The following is a 15,218-nucleotide window of genomic DNA, read 5'->3' on the forward strand; positions in this document are numbered from 1 at the left end:
CTGTGCAAGGTCCGTCTGAAGGCCTTGTTTTTTTCTGGGAATGCCCATTTGGTCTTCAGTCCAACTCCTGCTTGGAATTGGACTGTTCTTATGGGGACCATGCTGGCCTTGGGACGGACTCCTCCTGGAGCCGGGCTGTTCCTGCTGAAACTGTGCCTCTGAGGAACTGACCTCTTGGCTCTATAGAATAGCCACTAAGAAACTGGATCCCAGAGATCAAAATGCTTTGGGGGTGTCCTTCCTACTGGGACTCTGGCCGCTTTAATTTTAGTAACTGTGGTCTCTCCCCATGCTCATTTGTAAGCAAAGGGATGACCTACCCAAAAGTAATCTAGAACATGAACGGCCATTCCCGGGAGAGAAGGAAGGGCGGGAAGGAGGAGGAAGAGAAGGAACCGGAACTGGACATGTATTGTGAATGGTTTCTTGAGGCTTCTGAATGCCTTTAGGGTTCGAAGTATGTCTCCTTGGAAAAAAAACCAAACAAACTATTTCTGAATCAACTGAAGTGAACAACCGAGTGAAGGCGTCCAACGGTTTCTGAGGCCTCTTTCCCCCTTTCCCATCCTCGTCCGCAGACGCGCAGCGACTACTTGTGCTCAGGCCCGGCTTCCGGTGCTGTCTTCCTCCGTTCTCTTGGCCAAACGTCCTTTTCCTCTGAACCACTCCCACCGGCTGCTCTCCTGAACCCACTAAAACCTGCCCCTTTACAGTGAAGTCTTCTGGGGCACCCGGGGGCTCAGGCAGTTAAGTGTCACTCTTGATTTTGGTTCAGGTGGTAATTTCAGGGCCAGGAGATGGAGAAAACCTGCGTAGGGCTCTCTCTCCGCTACCCTGCGCCTCCCCACCCCAAAGTACACTCTATACAAAATTAATAAATATATTGGGCGCCTGGGGGGCTCAGTGGGTTAAGCCTCTGCCTTCGGCTCAGGTCATGATCCCAGAGTCCTGGGATTGAGTCCCACATCAGGCTCTCTGCTCGGCAGGGAGCCTGCTTCTTCCTCTCTCTCTTTCAACCTGCCTGTCTGCCTACTTGTGATCTCTGTCTGTCAAATAAAATCTTTTTAAAAAAATTAATAAATATAAATAAAAATTTAAAGTTAAGGGGCGGGGCACCTGGGGGGCTCAGTGGGTTGAGCATCTGCCTTCGGCTCAGGTCATCATCTCAGGGTCCTGGGATCGAGCCCCACATCGGGCTCCCTGCTCGGTGGGGAGCCTGCTTCCCCCTCTCTCTGCCTACTTGTGATCTCTGTCAAATAAATATTTTTTAAATAAATAAAAAATAAAGTTAAGGGGCACCTGGGGGGCTCAGTCGTTAAGCACCTGCCTTCAGGGGCGCCTGAGGGGCTCAGTGGGTTAAAGCCTCTGCCCTTGGCTCAGGTCATGATCTCAGGGTCCTGGGATTGAGCCCCGCATTGGGCTCTCTGTTCCATGGGGAGCCTGCTTCCCCCTCTCCCTCTGCCTGCCTGCTTGTGATCTCTCTCTCAGTCAAATGAATAAATTTTTTAAAAATCTTAAAAAAAAAAAAAAAAAAGCACCCTCCGGCTCCCCCTGCTTGTGTTCCCTCACTCACTGTCTCTCTGTCAAAGAAATAAATAAAATCTTTTAAATAATAGAATTTAAAGTTAAGTCTTCTGGGGCGCCTGGCTGGCTCAGCCGGTAGAATATGAGACTCTTGATCTCAGGGCCTGGAAGTCGGAGCACCACATTGGGCAGAGAGATTAATTAATTAATTAAAATACAAATAAAGTTGGGGCACCTGGGTGGCTCAGTGGGTTAAGCCTCTGCCTTCGGCTCAGGTCATGATCTCAGGGTCCTGGGATCAAGCCCCGAATGGGGCTCTCTGCTCCTGGGGGAGCCTGCCTCCTCCTCTCTCTGCCAGCCTCTCTGCCTACTTGTGATCTCTGTCTGCCAAATAAATAAATAAAATCTTTATAACAAATAAGTAACTAAATAAACAAGGTTAAGTCTTCTGAGACTGTGGACAAACCCCCGGGGCGCCCGGGGGCTCAGGCCGTTGAGTGTGTCCCTTCCACTCGGGTCCTGATCAGCTCCCTGCCCTGCAGAGTGTCTGCTTCTCCTTCTCCCTCAGCCCCTCCCCACCGCTCGTGCTCTCTCTGCCCCCGTTTCTCAAATAAATAAATAAAATCTTTATAAACAAACACATAAATAAGCCCCAAGTCTCTTGTGTTCCCTAGACGAGGCAGAACAGAACCACGGCTGGAATGCACTCGATGCCCACAGCCCTCGGGTAGCCGCTGAGGTCAGCGCACTGACCCAAACTCCCTACCTGGTCTCTCGGACCTTTACCCACAGGGCCACACGGAACCTGTGAGAGCCAGGCGAAACACTGGGCGCAGCTAGCCAGACGGGAACACCCGCAAAACAAAACACTAGCTTTGGCCAAGATACCAAAAGGCCGGCCAGGCATCACAGACCAGCGACAGGGGCTTCTCCAAGCTGCCAGATGGAACAAAATCCAGGCTTAGACACAGAAGCCCGATGGACCTGTTCATGATTACGATCCACTCCAAGCTGTCTTCAAAGAATATTCGGGCCTTCCTTTCGATGGTAGATCCAGCCAGGGAGCAGTAACTCTGTTTACGAACAGGCCAAACCGGGTCCTTCTGCTTTAGTTAGAAGGACGCAGATGAAGCTACGTCCGCTCAGATTTCATCTGACAAGCCGTATCATTCACATGCTGGGTGAGCCATCATAAAAGATCAATAAAATTTTTTAAGAGTTTTAAAAATGTATTCATTTGAGAGCCAGAGTGAGTACAAGCAGGTGGAGAGGCAGAGCAGAAGCCCCACGTGGGACTTGATCCCAGGACCCTGGCTCATAATCTGAGCCACCCAGGCGTTCCGAGCAATTATATTCCTAATTTTCAACTCCAGGACATGCAGGCCCCTACGCAAACCAAACCCCTCTGGTTTCTGCTGTTATTACAAAAGAGCCAAGGCGCTGGTGAAAGGACCGCGGCACACTGAAGCACTCCAGCCCGCCGCTCGAGAGTCCTGCGTCCCTGTGGTGAGACTCCGAGGAACTCGGCTCCAGCTTGGAGAAACCGCTGCCCCGCCCAGAAACATGTCTCTGTGTCCTTACTGACAGCAGAGCCACAGCCCGCGCTCAGCCCCGCTGCCGTAAAGCCACCCCAGACTGGCCGTCCTGCAAGAGCTCACACGGCGGGGCCTCCAACAGGCCTCCCCAGCTGCGTGTGTCCGAGCCCCTTCCCTCGCCGGGCCCTTTGAGAGATGCGCACCCTTTTCTCCTCAGTTCCTCCACCCCTATTCCTTATTGGACTGAGGGCTCAGAAAAGTATCATGCCGGAACTTCCTTCTCCTAAAGGGGGGAAATGATTCTAGGATTTGACAACAGTAATCAAAGTAGCCAACCAGGGGACCTAAGTGATCCTCTGCTATCTTTTGTAAGTGCTGTCTCTGACTACAGCTACCACCCTGTTTATGGGGAAAATCCTCAAATGTTCTGGGCAGAAGCACAATGCACCTGCCATCAGGACTCAGAGCCTCAAAACGTCTCCCCGGACTAATCAATACCTAGAAAGAAGCTCTTAAGGCATCAAACCTGTAACACACCCCAAGGCTCAGGGCCTCACTACCCACGGCACCAGTCCCGGGGACGTCCTCATTTTACCCCTGAGAAAACCTAAGCAACACTGGGTAGAAGTCTGTCCGGAATCCCCCAGCAGTAAGTGGCCCCAGCGCCTTCCTGTTCCTACCCCCAGCTGCTGACAGCCGTTCCCGCGGAGAGCAGTGTTTCCTGGGACAGACCCCTGTGCCGGGCACCGGTCGTGTCCCAGTGCTCGGAACAGCCAGGATCATGTTCTCTTCACTCGGGAAGAACATCAATCCACCTGCATAGCAATGCCCCAGGGTCAGCAAGAGCCCTTACTTTTCACAAACCTTAAAAGCTAATTTGGATGACAGAGTTTTCCGCAAGATCTACTTTATCATAATACGGAGAGGATTTGCTTCTCTGCTCCCCTTCATAGGAGAAAGCACCCACAGGTTAAAACTTTTGGCCTTGGAGCGCCATGAAGTCTCCCCAGGCATGCAGAAACAGCAGCAGGTGTTCAGACTCAGGGCCAATCCTGGGGCATCTGATCTTGAAACAAAGACTACGTTTGCATCCAGACTCAACCCCCCCACCCCCCAGCTTACTGCTGAGCTCACCTTCCCACTCACCCCGACCACGTGCAGAAAGCGACTGCGGCAACAGCCTTCCGGCTTCAGCAATGGTTCTGACGGCAAGGATGAGAACGGGCCTTCTGGTAGGGCTCGGGGGCGAAGCACATGACTCGTGATCTTGGAGTCAGAGCTTTGGGATCACTACATGTTGCATGTAGTGATCACTTAAAAAATAAAAAAAATTGGGGGGCACCTGGGTGGCTCAGTCGGTTAAGCAACTATCTTCCACTTGGGTCATGATCCCAGGGTCTTGGGAATGAGCCCCACATCCGGCTCCCTGCTCAGCAGAGAGTCTGCTTCTCCCTCTCCCTCTGCCTGCTGTGCTCTCACCATCTCTCTCTGTCAAACAAATAAATAAAATCTTTAAAGTTTTTAATTTAATTTGAAAATATTTAAAAAAAAAATAACAAAGGGGTGCCTGGGTGGCTCAGTGGGTTAAAGCCTCTGCCTTCAGCTCAGGCCCTGATCCCAGGGTCCTGGGATCAAGCCCCACATCGGGCTCCCTGCTCAGCGGGGAGTCTGCTTCTCCCTCTCTCTCTGCCTACTTGTGATCTCTGTCTGTCAAATAAATAAATAAAATCTTTAAAAAAAATAAAATTAAGTTAAAATTTAAAAAATAAAAAAAGGATGAAAATGGTTAAGTATGGTGCTGGGCATGCTATGGCCAGCCCTTCAGCAGTCACCGAGCGGGCACTCTGACCTCTGGCTACTCCAGCACACAAGCTGCTCGGCGCACTTGCTCTAACCTGCACCTCACTCAACGGTAAAACCGTAAACATTTGGGGCGCCTGGGTGGCTCAGTGGATTAAGCCGCTGCCTTCGGCTCAGGTCATGATCTCAGGGTCCTGGGATCGAGTCCCGCATCGGGCTCTCTGCTCAGCAGGGAGCTTGCTTCCCTCTCTCTCTCTCTGGCTGCCTCTCTGTCTACTTGTGATTTCTCTCTGTCAAAATAAATAAATCTTTAAAAAAAAAAAAAACGTAAACATTTACACCAATGGCTGGTGTGCCTTCGTGGTATCCATGACTTTGGAATGTTACAGAAACAGAGAGCGTTTCTCACCTACAATGGGAATAAAATTTACAATGGCTCCTATGTCCGAAATGCATTATTGCACGCTATACTTTTGTTGGCTGCTCTGGCTATTACTGTTTCCTGGGCATTCCAGCCTTGACTCCCTAGAGGCCAGAAGGCTAACCAGCTCGCTGGTTTTCCGTCAAAAAATGCTGCTTTCAGGGCACCTGGGTGGCTCAGCAGGTTAAAGCCTCTGCCTTCGGCTCAGGTCATGATCCCAGGGTCCTGGGATGGAGCCCCACATTGGGCTCTCTGCTCAGCGGGGAGCCTGCTTCCCCACCCTCACCCCTCTCCCCTACCCCCCCCCCGCCCGCCTGCCTCTCTGCCTACTTGTGATCTGTCAAATAAATAAGTAAAATCTTTTAAATAAAAAAAAAGGGGGGGGGTTAGTTAGAAAAAAAAAAAAAGGAAGGCAGGCAGGCAAAGAGAATCATCTACTCACACCTGCACCAACCTGAATCCCTAAAACATCATGTCTGGTGAAAGAAGTCAGACACCAAGTGTTCATTCTGTAGGATTCCACTTGTGTGAAATTCTAAGAAAGGTGAATCTACAGAAAAGCCGATCAGTAGTTGCCTGGGGTCCGGGGAGGGAGGACTGACCCCACAGGAGAACAGGGAGCTCCGGGAGGGGGTCCGACATCGGGTTACGGCGGTGTTTCCCGACGTCCGTCTACCGAAACCCACCACACACTTAAAACAGGTACACGGTGGGCGCCTGGGTGGCTCAGTGGGTTAAGCCGCTGCCTTCAGCTCAGGTCATGATCTCAGGGTCCTGGGATCGAGCCCCGCATCGGGCTCTCTGCTCCGCGGGGAGCCTGCTTCCTCCCCTCTCCCCCTCCCCTGCCTGCCTCTCTGCCTGCTTGTGATCTCTGTCTGTCAAATAAATAAATAAATCTTTAAAAAAAAAAAATCAACAAGTACACGTCACTGTATGTAAATTACACCCCAATCAAGTTTGGTATTAAAAACAAGTACACAGTCCAGAAGTTTTATCCCGGCCTCTACAGCCTTCGTGGTCTGGCCCCTGCTTGCCTCGCCATCTCCCTGCACACTCAGCACCGGCCTGCTTCCTACTCCTACACCTTGGACATCTCCAGCTCCAGGTACCACAGAGGCCGGGAGCTGGGTCTGAACTGGCCAGAAGCTGACGACCGGTCAAGTCCCCGACCTCTTTTCCGCAGTTTCCTTATCTGCGAGTGGAATGACAATGCTATTTTCTTTGTAAGTTTGTAATGAGGACTCAGTGAGTGGCCTTAACCGTGTTCTCGGCATCTAGCACAGGGACTGGCCACCACTGCCCGCCATCTGGTTTTGGATGACCTGTGAGCTAAGGATGGCTTGCATATTTTTTTTTTTTTTTTTTAGATTTTATTTACTTACATGATAGTGAGAGAGAGCGCGCGCACACGAGGGTAGAAGGAGAGCGGAGAGGCAGGCTCCCTGATGCGGGGCTCGATCCCAGGACCCCGGGATCATAACCTGAGCCAAAGGCAAACACTTAACCAACTGAGCCACCCGGAGGCCCCACTACCCAGCTTTTCAGAGGAAAAAACACCCACCGACCCCTTGTCTGTCACATGTTTACTTGACGCAGTCATCTCCACCAGCACTCCCACTTTGCACTAACTGTTCCTTGTGTCTGGAAAGTTCCTCCGCCAGATCTTAGCATAACTCACTCCTTTTGTGCAGCTCAGGTCACAATTTAAATACTGCCTCCTTAGAGGACTACTGTGATCACCTTGTCACTCTCCTATCTTTTCACCCTGTTCTCATTTTTTTTTTAAAGATTTTATTTATGTGTTTATTTGACAAAGAAAGCGAGCACACACACACGGGCGTACGTGCGCAGAGGCAGGTCAGGGGCGCAGGGGGAGAATCTCGAGCAGAACCCTGAGCAGGGAGGCCAACACTGAGCTCAGTCTCACCACACTGAGATCACAATCAGGCAGGCTGCTCGGGGCACCTGGGTGGCTCAATCGTTGGGCATCTATCTGCCTTTAGCTCGGGCCCTGGATCCCGGGATCAAGCCCCACATCCGGCTCCCTGCTCAGCAAGGAGCTTGCTTCTCCCTCTCCCTGCTGCTCCCCCTACTTGCGCTCTCTGTCAAATAATAAAAACTTAAACTTAAAAAAAAAAAAAAAGTGTCACCTGCTTAACAGACTGAGCCAGCCAGCCTCCCCACCCCGTTCTAATCTTTGACAGGCCATTTACTGTGTCCTCTGCTGTGTCCTCAGAGCTGAGCCTAGTGCCTGACTTGTAGGAAGTGCTCGGTAACTGCGATCCCAGCACTGGGAGGCTGGTACAGACCGTGACTGTGACCGAGGGGCCTCCGAGCTTGTGGGTGAGCTGGTCTGAGGGAAAAGACCATCACTCAGCCCCACCCGCAGGGACACCCGGCCTGCAAAAATGCGAGGTCCATCAGCAATGGCAAGGCTCTGCCCTGTGCCCGGTAGCACAGGGAGGGGCATTCAAACCTACTAGACTGCGGGCAGGGCTCAGCAGAAAACTGACCCTCCATCTGAGGCCTGGAGACTCCCAAAGCGTCACATGCAACCACACCCTCCTCCCTTCCTTCTAAAATAGGAAAAGGGAGGGGCACCTGCGGGGCTCAGTCATTAGGCGTCTGCCTTTGGCTCAGCTCATGGTCCTGGGGTCCTGGGATGGAGCTCCACATCAGGCTCCCTGCTCAGCAGGAAGCCTGCTTCTCCGTCTCCCATTCCCCCTGCTTGTGTTCCCTCTCTGGCTCTCCGTGTCAAATAAATAGAATCTTAAAAAACAAACAAACAAACAAACAGGAAAAAGTCCAGGCGGGGGTCGGGGGGGTGGGGGTGAAGCTTACAGGACATACCACACAAAGTCAACAAAACCACAACCATCACATCACAGAACAGCCCAGGCTACAGGGAATCCCGGTGCGGCAAGACAGGGCTGAGCACAGAGCACTGGCCTCAGGCTCTGGGAGTCCCTCGGCAGGACAACTACCCCACCCTCCACCTCCACCCTGCAGACCAGCCCCCTTCTGTCTGCCTGGGACCCTGACGATACAGTCACTCCTCGGCTCAAGCCCGCAACCTCCCTAATCTTCCTGGATCTCCACACACTTCCCCACTCGAACCAACTCCAACCCCCACCTCCCCCACACACTCATCTCCTTCACACGGAAACTTCTTTGAAGACTTGTCTGCAGCCTCCATCCCCGTGGCCTCACCTGGTCCCAGGCGCTCCTCTGCCGGTACCCATTGTTCAGTCTTTGGGTTTGTCATGGCTGCTAAGAAAGGACACGGCCCGGAATCCAACATCCACCAGCAGACCTTACCATAACTGCCCTCACAGGACTCCTGGTGGTTGACCTCCTGCTCCTCCGTGGCACCCCCGCCCCCGCAGAGCTGAAGAGTCCCACATCTCCGTCCTCCCCGCTGCGGGGCGGAGGCCACAGAACCTGGAAGGGTGGGGAAGGCCTGCTCTGTCCCTTCCACCACCTCATGGGTTCAGTACAGCGGCGGCAGGACACACGCACGGAAAAGTGCTCCGAGGCCGGGGCAGGGGGCAGAGGTTGGGGACTGGTCGGCAGAGGCCGCTGAGTAGTTTTCCAAGTCTGTGAGGAAGGGTTTCAAGAAGGAAAGTCCAAGAATCCGAGCTGCATTTCAGATCAGTCACTCTGAGGCAAGCAGCGAAGACAGAGCCAAGACCGGTCAGGGGAAAGTGCTGCGATCCCGGAGGGTCAGGAGGAGTCACGGAGGCAGGCTCTTTGGTGGAAGGGATGGACAGGAAGGGCCCCAATCAAAGACATTTAGGAAGAAGTTCTCAGAGAGCCTGGAGCGGGAGGGAAGAGCCTCCCAGGTGCCTTGATTTGGCACCGCGGAGACCGTGGCAGAGGCACTGGCGTGGGATGTGTGGAGACTCACTCACGCAGGAGCCTGTGTCCGTTGAAGGTACTACGGCCACTTGGGGTGGCTCAGGGGGTTAAGCCTCTGCCTTCAGCTCAGGTTAGGATCTCGGGGTCCTCGAATCGAGCCCCGCATCGGGCTCTCTGCTCAGCGGGGAGCCTGCTTCCCCCTCTCTCTGCCTGCCTCTCTGCCTACTTGTGATCTCTGTCTGTCCAATAAATAAATAAGTAAAATCTTTCTTTAAAACAGTGATTCAATTGTGACATTTCCTCATAAGAAGCCAACAACATTGAATGCTAACCTTGAGTGTCACCCGGTGACCAGGAAGAGTGGGGACAGATCAACTGCTGTCAGGGCCATCCAAGTCCACCCAGCCAAACACCTCACCGTATTTGGTGTGCTGGGTCACCGGACGTTAGGAGGTTTGCCTCACCCTGAAGTACGAAAAGCACACACGGTGGACACAGGCTATTGAGAGAGACCAAAGACTCGGAAATCCCTAGAACACAGATCTAGGGTTGAGTCCACAGAATCAGAAACCCTCTTCCAGGTGCCTGCCAGCCCTTGGCTGCCAGGAGAGACCAAAGTCCAGGCACACCCCAGGCAGCTGAGAGATGAGGCCAGGACATACAGCAGAGCAGGGCTGGGGAGTGGGGGGGGGGGGGGGTGTTCAGCCAACTGGGAGGAAATCCAGCCCATGCATAGGGAGGGAAGGACCTTCTGGAGCTTCCTCACCCCAGTCTGAACAAGAGCTTGGGGAGCTGGGAAAGGGGAAGACCACCATCACAATGAGGAGCCCAGTGCTAGCCTTCGTGCAGGCTCCTTCCGGCAGTCACTAGCCCCTTAGAGAACCTGGCCCCAGGGCCCCAAGTTGGGGCTCCCCTCACCGCCCCGTAAGTGCACTAGGCAGCACAGCCAGGAGCAGAGGCCTCTTCTGGGATTCAGGACAACCCCAGTCCCGTCCAGAGAGAACATGAGGGCTCCCTGCTGAGCCAAGACAGGGCCTGAGAAGAGCAAAGTGGTGCCCCCACAGCCCGCTCCACTCCCAACTTCAAGATCCAGGAAGGAAGGCACGGCCAGAGCTCCGAGGAGGGACAGCCCTTCTCCGGCGTCCCCACACCTGGCATGATCCATGCGTGCCTCGGCTCTCTGCACCCATGGAGATTAATCCCCCGGCTGCCTCAGCCCTGCTGCAGGGCCTTGAAGGGCCCCAACCAGTCCTGGACACTCCCCCACCGGCCTGGAGCGCGGGGCCGGGCCCTGGGGCGCGCTCGTGCTTCTCACCCTGACCCTGGTCTGCGAGGTGGCGCCCAGGATCCCCGGAGGCCACCGGAACCCCGGAGAAGCTCCAGTTTCTGGTCTGGCCTCGCTCCAACGCCCTCACAAAGCCTGGGCACGTCCCTTCCCCGCCGGCGCGAACCCCCGGCCGCACGCCTCGCGCCGCCGACCCGACCAACTGACGGCCAAACCGATTCCGGGCCGCACACAGACCGCGGCGAGAAGCCCTCCGGGCGGCCTGCCCCGCACAGGCGGCCAGCCGAGAAGCCGCTCCCGACCCGCGGCACCGGGCGCCCAGGTGGGGCCTGCAGGGACTCGCGCGCCGGCGCCCGCCTCCCCGAGGGCCGGCCGGCCAGGGCTCCCGAGGACGCCGCGCTCGGCCCTGCGCCCCCGCCGCCTCTCCCTGCCCGGCCCGCGTCCTCTCCCGCCGCGGGCCCCGGAAGTCCGCGCCTCACCATCCGCCGCGTGCACCGCGCCGCAGCGCCGGGAACCCGCGCCGGTCCACCGCTCCCGCGGCCCCGAGCTCCTCTGGGCGCCGCGGGGGCGGGCCCCGCGCCCGGCTCTCGCCATGGCAACGCTACACTTCCGGTCCGCGGGGCCCAGAGCCGGAAGCCGCGGCGCCCCATGGGAGCCCGGGGGCGGGCCCGATCCGCCAGGGGGCGGGCCCGATCCGCCAGGGGGCGGGCCCGATCCGCCAGGGGGCGGGCCCGATCCGCCAGGGGGCGGGCCCGATCCGCCAGGGGGCGGGCCCGATCCGCCAGGGGGCGGGGCCTGCCCCGAGAGGAGGGCTGCCGGCGGTGCTGCGCGAGCCTCTCGGTGGCGGGGGCGTCCTCGGCGCAGATGGGTCGGGAGGCGCGAGCAGTCAGAGGGGCCCCCCTGGGGAGGGCGGCCGTCTGGGCTGGGCTTCTGAGGCATGGCCGGGGTCCACCCGACAAAGCAGAGTCCTCCCGGACGGAGGGAAAAGCATACCTGAAAGGGGAAGTCCCGGAGGCGGTGGTTGAGGGGGCGGGGGAGCGGCCACTCAGGAGTAGCGGGGCTCGGGGAGCCCTCAACGTCAGGCCCAGCAAGGGAGGGCCCGTGGAGGGGACGTGATGCCTCAAGACTGAAGGGGAAGACCTCTCTGCTGGTGGAGCGGGGCTGGGAGCCCCTCCGTAGTGGCCGCGCGGTGAGACGCGAGCTCAGCGAGAGCTCCGCGGACGGAGCCAGGGGACACAGGGTCGGAGGAATCCCCAGGACGTCTGAGAGGAGTGAGAGTGAAGGGGGCGGTCCACTGCGCCCCAGACTCCCCAGCGCGCCTTCCCTCACCACCGGCTGGCTGTGCGCTGCGGACTGGGCGCCTGGTGGCTCAGTGGATTAAAGCCTCTGCCTTCCGCTTGGGTCATGATCCCAGGGTTCTGGGATCGAGTCCCGCATCGGGCTCTCTGCTCAGCAGGGACCCTGCTTCCTCCTCTCCCTCTGCCTGCCTCTCTGCCTACTTGTGATCTTTGTCTGTCAAATAAATAAAAATCTTTAAAAAAAAAAAAAGTGTAATGTTGCGGGGGGTGGGCACCCAAGAAAAGCTGAATTCTTGGAGTACAGTGGTACAGAGTGTGTCCCTGGGCTCCTGTGGTTTCCCTTGGGACTGGGGACCATGACACCAGCACCAGACACCACTGCTGGTGTCCTGGGCCCAGTACCCCCTTGGGCAAACTTGCTGGTGAAGGGCAGGGCTGGTCTTCCCGTCATGGTACAGACCATAGGCCTTAACTAACTCAAAATCCTTGATGGATCAGATGGCCAGAGAGAAGGGGAGGAGACAGAATCGGGTCTGGGAATCAAGAGAACCAGTAAGTCTCAGGGCACCTGCCAGAGGCACTTTTTGGGACCACACTTCTGGGACAGGTCCTGTTCCTGCTAAAACCCACAGAGGTTATAGGCAGGCCTGAGCAGAAGATGCTCGCCCCTCAGGCCTCCCCAGTCTTGATCCTCCACTCTCTTCCCTATGCCCCTCCTCCACTCAGGCCAACCCCCACCTGCCTGGGAAATGTCTTCTTCTACCTAGAGGAAGCCCCAGGGCCCTGTGGCTCCTTGGGAAGCCTTCCTGTGTACTCACACAACACACCTGTGCTCTCAGTCCTATCCAGGGAGAAGCCAGGTGGTCCTTTCATGCTCCCTGGACAGGAACTATGACCCATGAAGCTGTATCCTCAAGACCTGGCCCCAAGAAGTGTCCAGTAAACCCCTCCAGCTAGGAGACCTCTTCCTCTTCCTACAAACACACACCCAAGAGCACTCCCCAAGTGCCCCGAAAGAATGAGGGACATCCTCCTGGGTAATAACATTTAGAGCTCTGGGTCCAATGGACCAAAAGAGAGAAGGGAGGTAAGCCTGCCTCCAAAAAGTCCTCTGGGGTCAGGAAGAGCCAGTGAGGTACACGAGGAGTAAGGAGAGCTGGTCAGCTCCCGCTGTTAACAGGCACCAAGGAGGGGAAAGAAGGGACCTCTTAGGCCTCGAGAATCCACTGGGGACCCACAGCAGCCCCTGGGAAAATTACTTGAATTAAACGTGTCCCTATTTTGTTCCTGCGGTTTCCTCCAGGAGGCCCTCCGACGACCACCTAGGTCCCGGAAGCTGCTCAGCCTTGAACTCTGGGCAGGCCCCACCCATTCTTGGCAGGTCAACTGTGGGTAAATCAACCCCATCAGCTCTTAAATGGGCGCCTGAAGCCCTGCCCAGACCAGACAGGATAAAGTAACCATAAGTCACAAGGCCCGTTCCAGAGGCTTTTCCTTCCAGCTTGTAGGGGGTGCTGAAGGCAGCCCAGGGGTGAGGAATGAGGCCTGGGTGGCCGCCCGCAGCCCCCACTGGAATCCTCCCTGCCCCTCCCTTCCAGATTAACTGAAACCTGCTAATTGTGGCAGCCCTTGCATGCTCCCCTCCCCCACCGCCTATTCCTCCCTCCCTCGGCCTCCCTGCCCCTCCCCCTTCCATCCGAATGATAAAGGGTCTGGCCCGCCGGGACCGCGGGCCTCAGGCCCCCAGCCTTTCCTCACCGCGCTGCCCCATTGCCTTGCCTCCACGGGGCCAGGCCCCTGCCCAGCTTGCGTGCCTCCCCTACATGGGGCCCTGCAGCAGCCCACGTCTGGGGCTTCCTGGGTCGGATTCGTCCTCCCAGCCCCCTAAGAGGAGGAAGAAGAGATACCTGCGGCATGACAAGCCACCCTACACCTACCTGGCCATGATTGCCTTGGTGATCCAGGCCGCACCCTCCCGCAGACTGAAGCTGGCCCAGGTGAGAGGGACCCCCATTTCCCCTCACACTAGGGAATCGGATCTTTCGACAGACCCGGCCCCCACCTACTCCGAGGCTTAGACTCCGGCTTCGCTCCCCTCCTGGCCCTGCCCAGCTGAGCTCAGTGCGGCCAGTTGAGGCCTGGGCACAGGGGAAAGAGCGGAGGTGCAGAGGCAGGACCCTTCCCTCGGGGCTTTTTTCCTTCCAGCGTAGACGTGTTCTGGGGGGTGGGGGCGGGCAAGTCCTCTAAACCCGGCTGTGGGGGGAGGGGCGGTGCTGGCCCCCCGCCCACTGCGTCCGGGCTCACGGCGCACCGGGCCGACTGGCCGGTTGGTGGGTGGTTTCAGATCATCCGTCAGGTCCAGGCCGCCTTCCCCTTCTTCAAGGACGACTACGAGGGCTGGAAGGATTCCATCCGCCACAACCTCTCCTCCAACCGATGCTTCCGCAAGGTGGGGTAGGGCGAGGGTCGGAGCTGGGGCGGAAATCCTGTGTGTCTGGGGTCGGACGGCCGCACCCAAGCCTCCCCACCCCCTCCAGGTGCCTAAAGATCCCGCCAAGCCGCAGGCCAAGGGCAACTTCTGGGCAGTCGACGTGAGCCTCATACCGGCCGAAGCGCTGCGGCTGCAGAACACCGCCCTTTGCCGGCGCTGGCAGAGCAGGGGCACGCGGGGAGCCTTCGCCAAGGACCTGGGCCCCTACGTGTTGCACGGCTGGCCCTACCGGCCGCCCAGTCCCCAGCCGCCACCCAGTCCCCAGCCACCACCCAGTGAGGGCTTCAGCATAAAGTGTTTGCTAGGCGATCCCAGGGAGGGGGCACCACGAAGCAGCCCAGGTCCAGCAGGCTCTGAGCACAGTGGGGAGAAGGTGATGCCCACTCCACCCCTGCCCTCTGAGAGGCCTCTGTGGCCCCTCTGCCCCGTTCCTGGGCCCAGGAGAGCAGATGCGGAGACTTCCCAGAGGGAAACCAACAGGCCGTCGCCCCTCTCCCCTGAGCACAGAGCCTGGCCCCTCCACTTACTGCAGGGTTCTCCAGATCCTGGGGTGCTGTCCGGTGGGAGTCACAGGGCCTCACTTTGGGGGCAGCTGCCCACCTCTTACTTGCCCATCTACACTCCCAATGTGGTGATGCCCTTGGCTCCACTACCACCGCCCACATCCTGTCCCCAGTGTCCACCTTCAACCAGCTCAGCCTATTGGGGGGTGGCCCCTGAAAGTCAGGGTCCCCCAGGGCTGCTCTGGGATCTAGATGCCCTCTTCCAGGGGGTACCACCCAACAAGAGCATCTATGATGTGTGGGTTAGCCACCCCCGGGCCCCAGGTGCCTCCACCCCAGGCTGGCTGCTCTCCTGGTACAGCCGGGGAGGCTCCTAGGGCAAGGGAGCTTTCCTCTCCCTGCCGCCCCTGCCTTGCTGGGGAACCAAGGCCAGGAGGTCCAAAAGGAGTTGGTGGCCACGGCAGCCTGAAGCATCAGGCACCAGCGGTACTGAGAATCTATGC

At 57.2% G+C, this 15,218-nt stretch overlaps 2 protein-coding genes across 3 annotated transcripts in view; one reads left to right on the forward strand and one right to left on the reverse strand.

The window, feature by feature from the left end:
* Positions 1-11,045, reverse strand: part of PPP1R16A (protein phosphatase 1 regulatory subunit 16A) — a 34,257-nt gene extending 23,212 nt beyond the window's left edge. Inside the window, exon 1 of one of the 2 annotated variants that reach the window (XM_082720375.1) lies at positions 10,903-11,045. The gene's annotated coding sequence lies outside the window, so the exon portion shown is untranslated. The remainder of the gene's footprint in view (positions 1-10,902) is intronic. The other variant, XM_082720376.1, reaches the window with a different exon arrangement.
* Positions 11,046-13,446: 2,401 nt separating this feature from the next.
* On the forward strand, positions 13,447-15,177 carry FOXH1 (forkhead box H1). The gene is made up of 3 exons (XM_082720394.1): positions 13,447-13,718; positions 14,066-14,170; positions 14,259-15,177. Exons 1-3 carry the CDS (start codon positions 13,545-13,547, stop codon positions 15,090-15,092), a joined length of 1,113 nt encoding a protein of 370 aa, XP_082576520.1. The 5' UTR covers positions 13,447-13,544; the 3' UTR covers positions 15,093-15,177.
* Positions 15,178-15,218: the final 41 nt, after the last annotated feature.

Source organism: Mustela nivalis (assembly GCF_964662115.1).
Source record: "Mustela nivalis genome assembly, chromosome: 2".
NCBI lineage: Eukaryota > Metazoa > Chordata > Mammalia > Carnivora > Mustelidae > Mustela > Mustela nivalis.